At 41.3% G+C, this 15628-nt stretch overlaps 2 protein-coding genes across 5 annotated transcripts in view; one reads left to right on the top strand and one right to left on the bottom strand.

The window, feature by feature from the left end:
• The window catches only part of tmem59l (transmembrane protein 59-like), a 16143-nt gene extending 3466 nt beyond the window's left edge, over nt 1-12677 (bottom strand). The window contains exons 1-5 of one of the 2 annotated variants that reach the window (XM_008307081.3): nt 12541-12673; nt 4927-5307; nt 3812-3917; nt 3287-3381; nt 2790-2942 (exon numbers count right to left, since the gene is read on the bottom strand). In XM_008307081.3, coding sequence (XP_008305303.1) covers nt 2790-2942; nt 3287-3381; nt 3812-3917; nt 4927-5100 — 528 coding nt within the window. In that variant the 5' untranslated portion in view covers nt 5101-5307; nt 12541-12673. Of the gene's footprint in view, nt 1-2789; nt 2943-3286; nt 3382-3811; nt 3918-4926; nt 5308-12540 lie in introns of both variants that reach the window. The other variant, XM_025054180.1, reaches the window with a different exon arrangement.
• Nucleotides 5995-15564, top strand: crlf1b (cytokine receptor-like factor 1b). Of its 3 annotated transcripts, none has more exons than XM_017042567.2 (8): nt 5995-7332; nt 8988-9266; nt 10514-10643; nt 11097-11269; nt 12057-12214; nt 12569-12737; nt 14395-14576; nt 15430-15564. In XM_017042567.2, the coding sequence occupies exons 1-8, from the start codon at nt 7263-7265 to the stop codon at nt 15451-15453; spliced, it is 1185 nt and encodes a 394-aa protein (XP_016898056.1). In that variant the 5' UTR covers nt 5995-7262; the 3' UTR covers nt 15454-15564. The 3 variants fall into 3 exon arrangements, with proteins under 3 accessions (XP_016898056.1, XP_008305302.1, XP_016898055.1); XM_008307080.3 differs by having other exon boundaries at nt 14395-14580; nt 15430-15504; XM_017042566.2 differs by lacking the exon at nt 15430-15564 and having other exon boundaries at nt 14395-15164.
• The last annotated feature ends 64 nt before the right edge of the window (nt 15565-15628 follow it).

The following is a 15628-nucleotide window of genomic DNA, read 5'->3' as shown; positions in this document are numbered from 1 at the left end:
TTGTTTTGGTTGCTCCTGAGGACTCATTAAAATGGGATTATGGTTCCTCTCTCCTGACTTTTCTGCAGCAGTAGGTGGCTGTTCAAAAACTACTGCTGGCCAAAGCAACGCGTACACACACACGTACACACACACACGTACCATGTTGTTATCTGTACGACTATCTATTGATCCAAATGCGTACCCTAATGGACGACCTTGAAAGCCTCTGCTGCCTCCCAACATTACCATTCTCTGTTCACTGTCTTTGTTCCTTTATTTAGACTATGATATGTTTCCTGTTTATTGATCCTCTTCCCTTATGCAGACTGACAAAAGACCAATATGTTTCTTGTTGGGGGTTTTTTTTCCTCCGCCTGAAGCACTTTAAAACCCCACGAACATTTGTTGTTAAAAATGTTGTTCCACGGCCAGGTTTATTAGCCCACGGTGAGCAATGTTTTCTGACAAAGTGCATGGAAACCAGATGTGGTGTTTAGCAGTGAAGATCTGGGGGTAGGTGAGGGTAGGTAGATGTGAGAGATGCTTCTCATTGGTTGCAGACCCAACAGATTTAAGCAACAATATGAGCAGAGCCTGATTCCCATCTGTCATGCATTACTCCAGGGAGAGTTGCTTTGGTTTACAGAAACCCAGAGAGGACTAACGAAGGAGAGAGGGAGACACAGAGTGGGACAGACAGGAAACAGTCTGGAGTCAAACCAGGAGGCTAATTGGTATGCTACGTAGCCATTCAGCCATCAACTTGTCCTTATTTTGACTTCTATGTCGGTGTTTCTTTGATCACGTCCAGCCATTTTAATGTGCATGTACACATTCATGCTGCCCAGATGTGCAAAACTGGAGAGGACAAAATGAAAAAGGACAAAAGGCTACGGAAGGAAAGTCCATTTGGTAAATGTCTCGCTTCATGTGCAAGACATTTACTTCCTCCAAATTAGTAAACTGAATTTAATGTCTGTTTGGGCTTAAACTGGTTTTTATTTTGTGTTGATCTAAAGCCAAAAAACAAAAACAAAAAAATCAACCTATTCAGCAGATTTTTTTCTCATAAAGCCTTTAGGTCCTTTCTTTAAACAAAAAGTCCTGATTTAGCGTGTTAGCTGTACTGTAGCTTTAGGCTAAAGGAAGGGCTGGCAGCAGCTCTACGTTTGAAACCTAGATCCTGTTGAGTTCTATTTTATGTGCAGCCGTCGGCTCAGTAGTGATGGGATTTTTGTCAGTTCCAACCTACAGTGTGAGCGACAGGACTGTGGTGTGTTGAGTAAGAACGACAATAAACTCCCAAACTCCTTGGTTGTACCAAAAAATGCTAAACTGTTCTTGTATGGAAATAATATGCAGACGACTCATTATATCACCCAGGTACAAGAAAAATATTTTTAAATATTAATTAAATGATATTAATATATAGTATTTTATATATTAATATATCATATGATTTAAAATATAATTTGTATGACTCATTATATTAATATATAATACAACTAGTAATTTTTAAATATTAATTACATATTTTAAAATATTTAATATTATACTTTTACCTTTATACTTTTTATTATACTTACTACTACTACTATACTACTTAACTATGCAAAAGTTAATTATCTATATTATGAAGGCATTTTTAAGTCTTTTTAGATTTAGATTTTAGGTAATTTGGTGGTATTAATGTAAAGGTTTAACTTTGAAGAGTGACAGGTCAACAACAACACAGCCACTGCTTCAGTAGTGAATGGTTTTCTCCACTTGGCTTTTTATTATGTCCCTAGAATTTTCATTTCAGAAAACACTGGGTAGTTTCTCTCTGGACTGCCCATGGAATCAACCAATCACAAGCCTGATTGTCTTCTCACAGCAACACGGAGCTCTACCTCGGTCTGTGTGTCACCACTACGAAGAAGAAACGTCCATAATTCACTCCAAAAGACGTTGACCGTCTGACCGTAATGCTCTCCTGCTCAGTCAGTCTTCAAAATGTCTGTGGTCTGTGAAAGGTTTTGGCAGGAAGCTAAGGTACACATATTAAAGTCCAGTCAGATTTACCTGTTCATTAACTATTACCCAATGACAGCCTCAGAAAAACTCCAATTATCACCATCTAAACTGAATGGTGAATAGTAAAGACTGAGTGTTGTTATCTATTATATGGTTTACGGCCCAGTCAGGGTACAGGTACTGAAGCAGGTCAGTGAGATGAATGGTGTACTATAACAGTAGAGGAGACAGGAGACAGGTGGACATAGAGGCAGACTGTGGCAGTTGTGACATTGGGAAGGTTAGAGAGGCAGTTGTTGTTCTTCTTGAACAACAGGGAAATACAATTTTAAAAAGTACAATTTTAGAGTGTATTTTCCAGACTATACGACACAGTATAGTGTCAAAAAAACAATGTGACGCAAATAGAACTGGTCTGAGTTATTTATATAATTTTGATATAAAACTATTTTAGGATTTTTCATATCATTTAACATTTTTGTCCTCAATGGGGGGCATGAGAGAAAATAACTGAGAACCACTGCTCTAGAGGGAGACAAAGCTCTGCCTCCTCTTCTGGTTGGCTGTGGTCAGACTCAGCATCAGCATCAGTTCCAGTTAGTTCCTTAGTACCATTTTAAACTGCATACTGCATTTTAAAGTCCAAGTATGTGGCTTTTTCTGTTTTGGTTGCATTTTGTTGTCGAGATGGTTTAGTTCTGTCTTGGCAGTGGCGCAGTAGCAGTGTTCAGTGTGTGTGTGTGCAGTTCAGTGTGTTCAGTCACAGCTGCTCGAATTTAGTTTGGACTCACCTGGAAAACAACGACTTTGCCATCATCAGCCTGCAGATAGAAAGTCCAGGTGGAGGAGATGAAGCTCTGGGCAGAGCTGACGATGTCGTTGCACCAGCTGGACACAGCCTCCATCACAGAGGTAGGCTTTGGGCGCAGTGTCATGGCCTTCAGCTGCATAAGGAGAAGAAGAGGAGACACTGGTCTGAATCAATAGTTCCAGGCAGGATGATGTCAGGTCTGTGTGTTACAACCACATTAGAAAGAACTGGTGATGAAGACTTTGTTAGGATCGTTAGAAAATACATCATATACACACATCATGTATGGAGCAGAAGAAGGCAGAATCTTACATACATCTATATGTAAACTCATAGTCATTCAGGACACTGGAGAACTTCCTGTATTCTAAGTGGATTTAACCTCCACCCAGATCCTGCAACGTCTGATTTATAAAATCCACTTAGAGCAGATACTCTGTCTGTCTGTGTGTGTGTGTGTGTGTGTGTCATTCTCACCTTCCTCCTCAGGATCTCAGGTTCAGAGGGTTGGCTGGCACAGCCGGTGCTGCAGGCGTCTTGCTCCAGCAGCTTAACGTATGCCTCCTGACAGGCTGAAGAGGACAGAAGGATGGTGAAATAAATGTAGATAAATACATCAGGAGTTCAAAACCAGAGGACGTCAGGAGACACAGGCCAGTAAAGACAGATGAAGATTCCACCTGGAAGTATCCAACGGCCTCGATGATGTCATTTTCCAAACAGCGTGTTATTGGACCTCAGCTGGCAGCAAATCACATCATTGATTTCCTCTACAGCAGTTCAAAGTGGACAGACAGCCAGAGAGTGTCCACGGGACATTTTATTTTAAAACTTGTTTGTAGTGCATTTTTTATCAAACAGAGGACGAGCTGCAGCCGACTATGGACACAGTTTGGTTCTGGTGTAAACACCAGGTGTCTATTGGTTTAAACAGTCAGCGCTGGTCATGAACAGTACAGACATATACTCCAGCCCTTGAATCCTGAGGATCAGCTGACTCACCTCCCTGACACTGCTCCCTGCTGGTGTTGAAACCAGCATTTCCATTGACGAACTGACAGATGGAGTAGAGGCGGCAACCACGGTGACAGGCGTTCATTACAGAGTCCTAGGAGCAAAACACAGAGAGAGAGAGAGACATTTGGGTTCTGCAGAACTAGAAATTCCTCTTCCACTGTGTTTGTACAAACGGACGGTAATGATAAGATGCAGCGGTTCCACGGCAGCCTGCCATAAACAGCTGCTGAGAAGCCTTCAGTTAAAGTTATTTAAATACGAGACAATGGTTGGTCAATAACACGAGGCCTTTCTCCTGTCACAAAGCTTTTAAGAACACTGTAAAGTGAAGAAACAGCGCCCCCTGGTGACATTCTAGGGAACAGAACAGAACAAAGACTGCCTGAGTACAAAAAAGACAAAAAAAATCTTCTTTTTTAGCCTCGAATTTTTAACCACTCTCTTGAATTATTCTTATCATGAAAATAAATAAATAAATCACTTGATTGAACTACACGAATCACGTGTAAACACTATATGCATGTTTTTATTTTTTTATCTATTTTTTTTTTCAAGCTTTGCAGCTCTGCTTCTGCTGCCCTGCGGGATGTCTGAACCACACCTGAAGACGGTGATGGCAGATGCACAGGCACTGACACAATGCAGTGGTCCGAGGCCCTGCTGTGGTCCAGTGTGGCAGTAAAACATGTTTGTGTCAGTGCCTCTCAGCAGCGGCCTCTGATATAATGCACCGTGAAACGCCACGATAACCACAACATTCACAGAGACGACGAGCTCTAAAGTCGCGTCTCTTCAGTGACGAGTCCTTGAAAAGGAGAAATAAAAAAATGAGCTGCATTATGGTGTCAATCCTGACGATAACGTGGCTGAAAAGGCTGTAGCCTGACATTGTGCAGCCAGCATGGCACCTGCAGCTGCCCGGGATCACAACACGGCCAGGCCTGCTGTACCGCTGCACCTCCGTGGTACAGAGACTGCGTCTGTGTTTGGGTGCAGTCTGTGGGAGGTCGAGCACAAAGATGCGGCTCGATGCTGATACAGCACCTCCCGCACACACAGCCCTGAAGGAGACGATAGCGCGCACGGCAGCAGTGACTTACTTTAGCGGGGCTTTTGTTTTTGATGGTGAGCTGGCATTGTTTTTTGCAGTAGCTGATGTCGCCCAGCTGGTTGTTGAAAACATCCGTGGACGCCGCCGCCAACGCCGCAAGTCCGGCCAGGAGCACGGAGAGTAGGGCCGAGAATTCGCACATCCTGCTGCCGAGAAGGAGCATCTCAGAGCCCGTGGATAGGAGGAGCAGTGGGCGGCGAAGCGGTTCCTTTGTGGCGGAGGTGCTGGTGCGGATGATGAGGAGGAGGAGGAGGATGATGATGATGATGATGATGCTCCTTCTGAGTTTGCTGCCTCAGCCTCCTGTCTGCTCCTCTGGTCTATGTGCTCATGGCGTCACACGCCTCACCCCTCCCCCACAAGATCAACACTACACACACACAATATACACTTTAAAGTACACTCATGTCATAACGTTACAGTTCTAACCATAAGCCTTAAACCAAATCTTGACTCTCAGGAAACCCAGAGCTGGTAATAAGAAAAACATGTTCCAACAAATGCTAAGTATTAGTCAGCCCACATCGACCCACAGGCTAACACGACTCCACAGAATCCAGTAAAACATCTGCTGTTCAAGTCTAATGTTCTTCTCAAATTAAGATCCTTCAAATCAGCTGTTTGACCAAAGTCTTAGAACAGACTTTCCCATTGACCAAAAGTACAAGTTGACGAGGTCTGAGCGTCTCTGGATAACGGACAGATCTGTCCAGAGAGGTTGCTACACCTATCAACACTGTCCTCCATTTGTCCTACATTTAACTCCATGACTGAATCTTTTTCTCATCAAATGTTTCACATTTCACAAATAAAAAGTTAAACATTTTAGTTCTACGTTGATGTGACGTTTGGAACAACACCTGGTCCCAAAAAATGGTTTCGTTTAAATTCAGTAGCAGATACTTTCTCCCTCCAAACATGACCATCTACTGTTGGTGTATTTGTGCCTAACTTCTTTGTGATGGTATCAAAGTAGTACTGTATGTACAGTGTAGGACATTGTTTCCCAAAGATCGGGTCGTGATCCTCAGGTGGGTCACAAGAGTTTTTTTGGGCCGTCTCGCATCATGTTTTCCAGGAGTTTATGAATAATGTCTATTGAGTTGAGTCGTGAAGGTTTGTGACTTTTAAAATATGGGTCCCCAGAAAAAAAGTTTGGGAAACACTGATGTAACACAGTGGTCACCGAATATATTCATGGGAGGGACAGAATATTTCTGGACAGACACCTCGGGGGCCGGACATTCAAATAAAAATGATTTTCTTTTCTTTTTTCTATTTTTTCTGTTTATTTTGGAATCCTGTTACTATGCAGATTTGATTTGGCTCGCATTTGATGATCACTGGTCTATGACCTAGATTTATCAACCCTGAAAAGGTAAATGAGTCCAGGTGTATGATGGGACCATAAACTAGCTTTGATCCATTATATTAATGTGAGAGAATCACCTTCACATACAGTATATGTGGGAATAAAGCCCTACAAAGCCCTATAATCCTTGCTAGTGGCTGTGCCGTTTGAAGAGTAAAATTCCAAAGTACTGTAAAGTATTTCCACAAACAAAGAAAAGAAATATAATCTCTTGCATATTTGCAGAACAAAAAGGACACATGTACATTTGTAAGAACTTCATGTGCTTCAAGAAAAGACGACAAATGTCTTAAAGCGACACCGACCAAATCTAAAGTCCCACTAAATAATAAATAAAACAAACTGCAATAATGAGCCTGTCCTCAGTTGTACTTCAACACCACACGTATTCTACACTCGGTACGCGTTTGGTGTTTTACTAAAACCACTTCAGTTGTGGTCACAACTTTGACATTTGTCACAGAGTTGAAGCCCGGGTCTACACGTGGTTTGCTGTGTACCTGCAGCACTGACTGACAGGCTCCGGCAGCATCTTCACCTTTACAGAGGATCAACGTTAACGTTTCTGAGCCACGACCCACCATCAACGTCTGAACAAGATTCGGAGCAGCGTTTCCATGTGTGTGCGCGCGTGCGTACTCAGGGAGGAGACAGATGGAGGAGCACTAATGACTACGGAGGCTGTGTGCGCGGACAGAGGAGGAGGAGCGGAGCGGCGTTCCTCTGGAGTTTCCAAGAACCAAACCTGGTCCTGTTTGCCTCCTCCGCCTCCTGCGTCTCCTCCTCCGCCTCCTCCTGCACCATTTGATCAGTGAAGGGTCCACGGAGGAGTCACACACTTTCTGTGAGACCAGCCACCGTAGGGAGAGAAGCCGCTCCTCCTCCTCCTCCTCCAGAACTTCGCTGCTCCGTGTGTAAAGGACATCTGTGGAGAAAGCTCATCAGAAAAAGGCATGTTCTACTTCATGTTCCTGCTTCTTCTTCTTCTTCTTTTTGTTCCACACGTGCTCTTCTCCTCGACACGTAAGTATCTGAACCAGTCCTAGTTTTACTTCAGTATTCCTGACCGTGACTGTTCCTTCACTTTTCTCGTGTTTAATCCCATTTTGAACTCCATAAAGAGCTCATCCCCAGCTCCTCCTCCACCGACTGACCTTATTCCACCTTACTCCAACTGTCATAGGTACAGTATGAAGGGCTGTCCACACAAACCGACGGCCCTTCATTCTCAGCTAAAGCACATTTAAATCACAGAGTTTGGAGTTGTTGTTTCCTGTTTTAACTTTGTTTTTTATACACGTTTGAACCAAACACCCACCCTTTAAAGATCTCAAGTCTTTAAAGACAATTATATTTCACGAAAATAATTTATAAATGTACCAATATTAAAGTTATTATAATCGTATGATAAATTGATTTTCTAGTTCATAGTGATCCAAACAGGTGAAGTCATTAAAACAGTTCAAACCGAGTGTCATGATTGTGAAAATACAATATAAAACAAACAGGAGGACTACAGTTATAATATCCACTGGTATTTCAAAAACAGTATTAGGAGAAGTATCTTCAAGTTATAATACATGTCATTCTCTACTGGAATTAAATTAGATTTAGAAACTAACATCATATTTCTCAGGGGTTGATGTTTATGAATTGATGAGATTATAAACTGTAATCCACTGGTATTTCAAAAATGTGACAATTATCTAGATCATAAACATTAATTAATATATTTTTGCTTTATGTCCAAAATTATGTTCACAACATATTCACTGTTTTTTTTTTTTAGCTGATACAATTCACACCTGAATTTTGTGTAACAGTAAATAAGTCAAGTCAATATTTTTTTTGCGTGTGTTTTATATATCAGTGTGTTCATCAAATAACACCAGAACAACAAGCAGTGCAGATGTGGAAAAAGCAGCAGCAGCAGCAGCAACAGCAGCAACACGTTGAACGTCCTGAGTAACACCGTTATATCTCTGCAGATGGACACTCACAGGGTTTTGTCATGGACATCAATCACACAGGTAAACACTGGACCCACGGCTGGTCACAGTATGGAAAAAACATCGGAAGATTTTACTGACAAACCAAGTTGACCTTTCTGGGGCTCAATAAATCCTCGTCATTACAGGGTCATAAACATGAGCTGTGGTAAAACCACCACCACTGCTGCTGCTGCCACTGCTGCTGAAGAAACAAACACAAAAAAAAATCACTCATTTGCAAAAACTACAAATGAGAGTTGTTGTTGATATTTTTGTCTTGTGTTGGTTTTTGTCTAAAATGTTTGGGGCTTTTTTGGGAACAAAACATTTCAGAAAACATCAACTGAAGTTGAAGTTTGTCTGTGACAAGAAGTTCAACGTCTCAAATATAACACTTCAGAATTATGCATCATAATGAACTTTTTTTTAGTTTCAAATTTTTTTGGTTGAACAGAGAAGGTACAACAGATTTTTTTGGGTATAAAATAGTTAAAGACAGAATCTAATTTTCTAAAAATTTAAATACCAGGTTTTTAAATTTGCTTTGTCTTATATATTAGTAATATATTAAGGTTTATAACGTGTCATTTTTGTGTTTATTTTATTATTTAAATATGATAAAAACTTGAATTCCTGAGGCCACTCTCTCTCTCTCTGTGTGTGTGTGTGTGTGTGTCCATCACTCAGATGTAGCGGTGGTCTCGCCTCAGGATCCCGTCCTGCACATCGGCTCAAATCTGACAGCTACATGCACCCTGAACCCTGACCTCGGCCTCCACGCCGGCAACTTTTACTGGACGCTGAATGGAATACGTTTGTCCAGCGCCACCTACAGCCTGGTGTCCTCCAACATTCTCAGTGTAAACCTACACCACCTGAATGGCTCTCGACAAAAGTCCGGAGACAACCTGGTGTGTCACGGAGCAGATGGACAGGTCCTGGGGGGTTCTTGTCTCTATGTTGCCAGTAAGTGCACTCTTTACGTCACGCTAACGTGGCTAAACCTAATGTTCTGTTCTGATACAGATACAGATGCTGCACCTGATGTTAGATCTAAATCATGTTTATATATTTATTAGTACTCTGTCAGAATTGTTTTGATGGTCTTTTAAACTATTTTCATACAAAAAAATTAAATTAAATATTAATAAAAAATAATTTTACTTTGTAAGATATTTTCAAAGCTCCCAATCAATTAATCTGACTCTCATTAATTAATCATTTTCAATTAATTTTAAATACTTTTATTATTAATCATTTTCGTGTTATGTTTATATTTTTGGAACAACATGATTCAGACCAGGACAATGATTAACAGTCAGTGGCTTCAAGACAAATAACGCCTTTGTCTTCATGCCTCCTGCTGTGTTTACATTTATATTATTACAGACTAAATCACCTAATGCTCTTAGACCCCTACTTTTATCAACTCTGCAGCTGTTTTACTCAAAACGATGAATCAGGTTCTTTTAAAGGCACAACAGATTTTATTGACCGCGGCTCCTCAGTAGTTTGTCTCCTCACGCAACAATAATGTAATAGAATTACACTCAGGAGCTGAGAGGAAAAACGAATAACGCAAGTTCTTAAAAACACAGAAATCCCATCTGCACAGAGAATCAGACGCAGATTTCTTTCTGAAACGGTCAGTGGTGGTCAGACTAAGAATATATATTTGGAGTAGTTCTATTACAGCGCGGGAATATTAAAAGCAGAAAGATTGATTTTTTAAAATGCATTTATAAAATGTAAATGTCATAAAAACCTCACAAACCAGTTTTTACCCTAAAGTATCTGCTTTTTAGAAAAAATAAAACAACAAATAAAACCACCCAGTCTTTCAAATCTCCTGGAAGTGATGAAAATAACTTTGTTGTTGTATTTGGTTTGTATTTAATAACAACAACAGCTTTTAAAAGTCGCTTCCGAGGTCGTACACTGTTTCCTAATGACCACCGGGACACAGTGACCACATGGAAACATTTTCAAGTTTAAACTGATTAATCTTGGGTATTTTCCACTAACTCTGTTGTTCATCAAATAATCTCTCTGGCCATGAGGTAGTAGAGCCTTCTTTTTAGATCAATGATATTGCAGTTTGCTGTCAGTATATATTTTTTATGCATTCACGCTATTCCCAAAGGACTTAGACAAGTCATAGATAGTACTTATCTAATAAATTATTGAATCTTATTTCCTCCCCCAAAAACCAGCACCTCCAGAAAAACCCGTCAATTTAACATGTTGGTCCCGCAATACAAAAGACTTGACCTGCAAGTGGAGTCCAGGAGGCCCGGGTGAGACCCACATCCGAACAAAGTACACACTCAAGTACAAACTGAGGTGAGTGTCCCAGATCTGCTGCAGCTCACAGCACAAAAAGACTAATAGAAAGGGTTAGTTCGCTGTTTAAACATGCAGGAAGACAACAGTACCAGTACCAGACAACAGTACCAGACAACAGTACCAGACAACAGTACCAGACAACAGTACCAGACAACAGTACCAGACAACAGTACCAGACAACAGTACCAGACAACAAGTACCAGTTCGCTGTTTAAACATGCAGGAAGACAACAGTACCAGTACCAGACAACAGTACCAGACAACAGTACCAGTACTAGTCCTAAAGAGTTTTTCTTTGCAGCCTTTCTAAACAGTTGGTTTTCTATATTTTCATTCTTCTACTTCAGCCTACCATCACTTTGGTCTCATAACTTTTCCACTTTCACGGTAGCCTAAATAAATCAAACCCCAGGACGTCCGGACCACTTCAGTTTGTCTGTGTCGTTGCAGGTGGTACGGCAGAGAGAAAGAGGGTGAAAACTACAGCACAGGAAAACAGCGTTACTCCTGCTACGTCCCTCGCAACCTCGCCCTCTTCACCCCGTACGAGATTTGGGTTGAGGCGTCCAATCAGCTGGGCTCAGCGATCTCTGACATCACCACCCTGGACATCCTGGACATAGGTCAGTCTTATTTTGTATTTCATTTTACATTAGTATATTTGCATGTACACCAGATCCTCCTTGTTCTTCTTATGGAGTACTCGTGTGTACTTCTCATGTCTTTTCCTGCCTCCTCATAACTTGAAATGAGATGAAATTATTTTTTTAATAAGTAAGTTTTTTATTAATTAAACAATGTTTTCTGCTCTCCTGGAACTAACACATATAAATCTTTTTTTTTAAATTAAATGTATCGTCTTGTTGATATTTGGGAAACCATTTAGAACTGTTTTCCATTGTATGGAATTAATGTAATTAGTCGCTGGACAGAGACAATAATAATTCAGTTGTTCTTTTTCAGCTGACATAACAAGACACAGGAAACACCTTTACAAGATACTCCTTCCTTCCTCTTTCTGTTTTATCTTCACCTGTATCTTCGTCTCTCTTAACTTCAAAGAACTTTTTTTTTACACTCTTTATTACACTGGATTAAGTTCTATTTAATCCTGAAGTGTTTTTCTCTACAGGAAGGAAAAACCAAACTCACTCAGAGCCTCTCAGTTACTCACTCCGCAGCAGGGATAAAAGCTATAAAAAATAAACTCAAGACTTATTTTTAAATCAATTAAATTGTCACCTAAAGTCCATTTCAATTTTAAGATTTTTTTTATTTTATTAAGTTAATTTTTTTAATATAAAGTGTATAATGTATTAATATGCTGTTGCGCTTCTTTTAAAATGTAATAAGAATAGTAAGAATATACTTCCACTAGTAAATTTGTAAAATTTCTCTCCGTGTGTCCAGTGACCACTGATCCTCCTGCTGACATTCAAGTGAGTCGCGTCGGTGACCTGGAGGACCAGCTGACTGTTCGCTGGACGAGCCCCCCCGAGCTGAAGGACATCTTGTTTCAGGCCAAGTATCAGATTCGCTACAGACTGGAGGACAGCACTGAATGGAAGGTTGGCACTAAGGCAGACTGAGATTTTACAAAGCTATTTCAAAAATATTTTTATTGGCTTTTGTTCTATTTTACTACTATTATTTAGAGTTTTAAATAAAGAGATAAAAACATAAATAAACGTGTGAGAAGTTCATGTAAACATCTTTATCCAATCACTTCTCATTCCCTTCACTTCTGATCATATCAAGTTAATACGATCTATTTTTTATATTTTCTCTGAGTGCAATAACAGAACACGTTGGAAACATTACCAAAGCCTGATCCAAACTGTTAAATATGAAGCCTGTGTTTTCTCCCCTGTGTGTAAAGTAAACGCTGACTCACTGTTTTGTGCTATTTCTGTGCGTCGCAGCTGGTGGATGATGTTGGTAACCAGACATCTTGTCGATTGGCCGGTCTCCATCCTGGAACTGTTTATTTTGTCCAGGTCAGGTGCAACCCAGTGGGCATCTATGGCTCCAGAAAGGCCGGCATCTGGAGTGACTGGAGTCACCCGACAGCAGCGTCCACCCCCAGCAGTGGTACGTGCCCAGAACACGTCGGTTCATTGGGTTAAAATAGGAGAAATTAGCAAAAATCTTTAATGCGAGAAACCAAAAAAAAAAGCCTCTTTTACTGTTCTGCCAACTGCCCAGGCTGCTGTCCACCACATGTTTACATGGATAAACACTGTCTTTCCTTCTCCAAGGCTTAAATGGCTTTTAAATGCTTCCAAATGTCTGTGATGCCCACAGAGTTTGACCACTCTTCCCTCTCTAATAAGCCACCTTTCTCTGCCAATTGAAGTCAGAAAAACAATGTTCTTATCCTGGATTCAACATCCTGACTAAGCAGATGTAAACCGCATGTGACGCCAAAGAAACCAAACATCACATACCTTGATAGAGATCTCCCAGCCGGGGATGAGAAGGAACTGACGGAGCCAGGGGGAAGTTTGATAGATTTTTGTCGTTGGCTTCAAAGATTGATCAAGTTAAAAAGCTGGTTGTCAGTTGGAGGCACACTCAGGACCCATAAAGCCTGAGTGGAAGCAGGTTTGGGAGCAGAAGGAGCAGATAATGAGTTACATATAGGTTATGTGGTATTCACTCTGCACAGGGAGGAAGTTGTTATCAGGACTCACCATGAAGAAGTGATCATCGCAAACTTATGACTTTCAGTAGCAGAAACCCAAGTAGGGTGCTTTACCTCCAAGGTTTAGGATCTGGGAACAGAAAATCATTCCCTGTCAGACTGTAGTGCACTTAACTCTGGTTTTAGTGTATTTTTAGTGTTGGAATCATCATTATTTTTGACATAAAGGAAAGAAAATGTCTCCTCATAAGGCAGAGCAGTTAGTTTTACCCCCCCAAAAAAAGGTCTTGATCATAAACGTATGCCACCCCAGTATTCATGTGGTCCAGTGCACACTTGTTGGGCCCACATGGACTTTCTGGCTACGTACATGAGACTAACATTTAAATACTTCCTCCATGACTGAGTACAAAAGAGGTCTTAGAGTACTAGTTCCCAAAGTCACCCTAGAGGTTGGGTAAGCTATTGCAGGGGGCTGCAGGAAGGGAAATTAAATTTATTTCATTTTTTTTTACACACACACACACACACACACACATATATATATTTGTCCCTCTTCAGGGAAATTACTGACATTTTTCACAATGATGTTAGTGTTTTAAACCAAGCAGGAAAAGAAATGACAGAACTTTGGCAAGAATATCCCCCTTTTAAAAGGTTGTATGTTTTTAATCATCATGTGCATTGTTTTTATTTAAATACTCTGGCGTCCAAACAAACAACATGCAGATGTAGGATTAGTTTGAACTGTTGAATCTAAATTGACCCTACAGTAGGTACGAGTGTGAGTTGAAATGGTTGTTTGATTGACAGGTGTCAACTCTCCATGTTATCATCTCTTATCACAGCCCTAGAAAGAATTTAGTGGTAAAAGATGAGTGAATAAATATGAATGAAAATCAATATATAAATATCATTATCGTCATTAACACCTGCCATCGTAGCTACATGAAATCACTTCCTGTAGGAGCTGCAGTTTCACCAGTACCAGGAAAATAACTGAAAACACACTGACCTCCCACCGTTTAGTAGCAAGTCCCCCTTATGTGTTCTCTGCACCCCCTCTTCCTCACCCTTCCCTCCTCCCACCCCTGTCTCCCCCAGATCGTCTGCTGAGCAGCACCTGTGAATCCAAGCCCAGCGAGCAGAACTCCACTCTGCGGCGAGAACTCAAGCAGTTCTTCGGCTGGGTCCGCAAACACGCGTATGGCTGCAGCGGCATGTCCATCAAACTGTACGATCAGTGGCGGGTGTGGCTGCAGAAATCGCATAAAACGCGCAACCAGGTAGGTAAGCAGTATTTCTCTCTTTTTGTCTCCTCTAACCAGAGCTCGTGAACACAAACGCACACAGACACGTATAACTCCACTGTGTATACAACAGTTACCGCTGCACTGACAGGCTCAGTCTCTGACCCAGCCTTGTCTTGGAGCATGTGGTCAGCATTTTTACAAACACAAGCAGGACTGATTTGTCTCAGGCTGCCTGGCTCTGAGGGTCCTTTATGATCAGGTAAAAATGTGTGGTTTTCAGTTTACTGGCCCAGAGATGGAGGCTTAAACATGGATGTGCTCTCCAGTCGTGGGACTCTGATTTTATTACATATTTTAATGATGTAGAATTCTGATCTTGAGCTGATGACCACAACAAAGAGAAATGAACATGCAAATGTAATTAACAGCCCACTGTGATGTCTTCCATTTGTGTTTTGTTTCCTCTTGGCACGAAGAACCCCCCTTTCACAAAAATAACTCAGGCCAAATGGCACACAGAGGCCCGGCATCTCTGCTGTTTATGTGACTTTGTGAGGAGTTAAGACCCTTCAGCCACATCCTCAGGCGCTTCGTCCTTTAACTAAAACAAACCAAACTTAAATCTACCTGACGTAATTGGCTGCCGCTCCCTCTCTCCTCCTCTCTGTGACTTTTTCTGAGCTGTCGCCCAACGTCTTTGTTGTCAAAGTGTGACAGGTTCCCACCTTTAGAGAGACGGTGGCAGCCGAGTTGAAATTATGCACTGTGAATGACAAAAAGATGATGCAAAGAAGAAGAAAGAAGGAGGAGGGAGTCAGGCAGAGGGCAGTTATCTTAGTAATTATAAATGACGTTCCTGCTAAACTGTCTGCTTTTGTCTCTGCAGATTCTTCAAGATGATAACTCATAGCGTGGTGTTTGATTTAAGAACACTTACAGATTACTGGCCTCTTGTGTCCCAGCTGTGGGAGAGGTCCGCTGCCTCGGCAGAGGGATTCTGCTGTGTTTGGTCTCATCCGCCTCAAGTTTAAAAGGCCCGAGTGGAAGATAACTGAAGTGAGACAATGCAGCCTTCTTCTGCTATT

This window comes from Cynoglossus semilaevis, chromosome 2, assembly GCF_000523025.1.
Source record: "Cynoglossus semilaevis isolate Cse_v1.0 chromosome 2, Cse_v1.0, whole genome shotgun sequence".
Taxonomy (NCBI): Eukaryota; Metazoa; Chordata; class Actinopteri; order Pleuronectiformes; family Cynoglossidae; genus Cynoglossus; species Cynoglossus semilaevis.
The sequence above is the reverse complement of the archived record's forward strand: the minus strand, read 5'-3'. Positions and strand labels throughout refer to the sequence as shown.

Coding starts and splice junctions, on each gene's coding strand:
- crlf1b (XM_017042566.2), top strand. CDS start 7,263: ATGTTCTACTTCATGTTCCTGCTTCTTCTTCTTCTTCTTTTTGTTCCA. Junction 9,267..10,513: donor TTCTTGTCTCTATGTTGCCA/GTAAGTGCACTC, acceptor CCCAAAAACCAG/CACCTCCAGAAAAACCCGTC. Junction 10,644..11,096: donor ACACTCAAGTACAAACTGAG/GTGAGTGTCCCA, acceptor GTGTCGTTGCAG/GTGGTACGGCAGAGAGAAAG.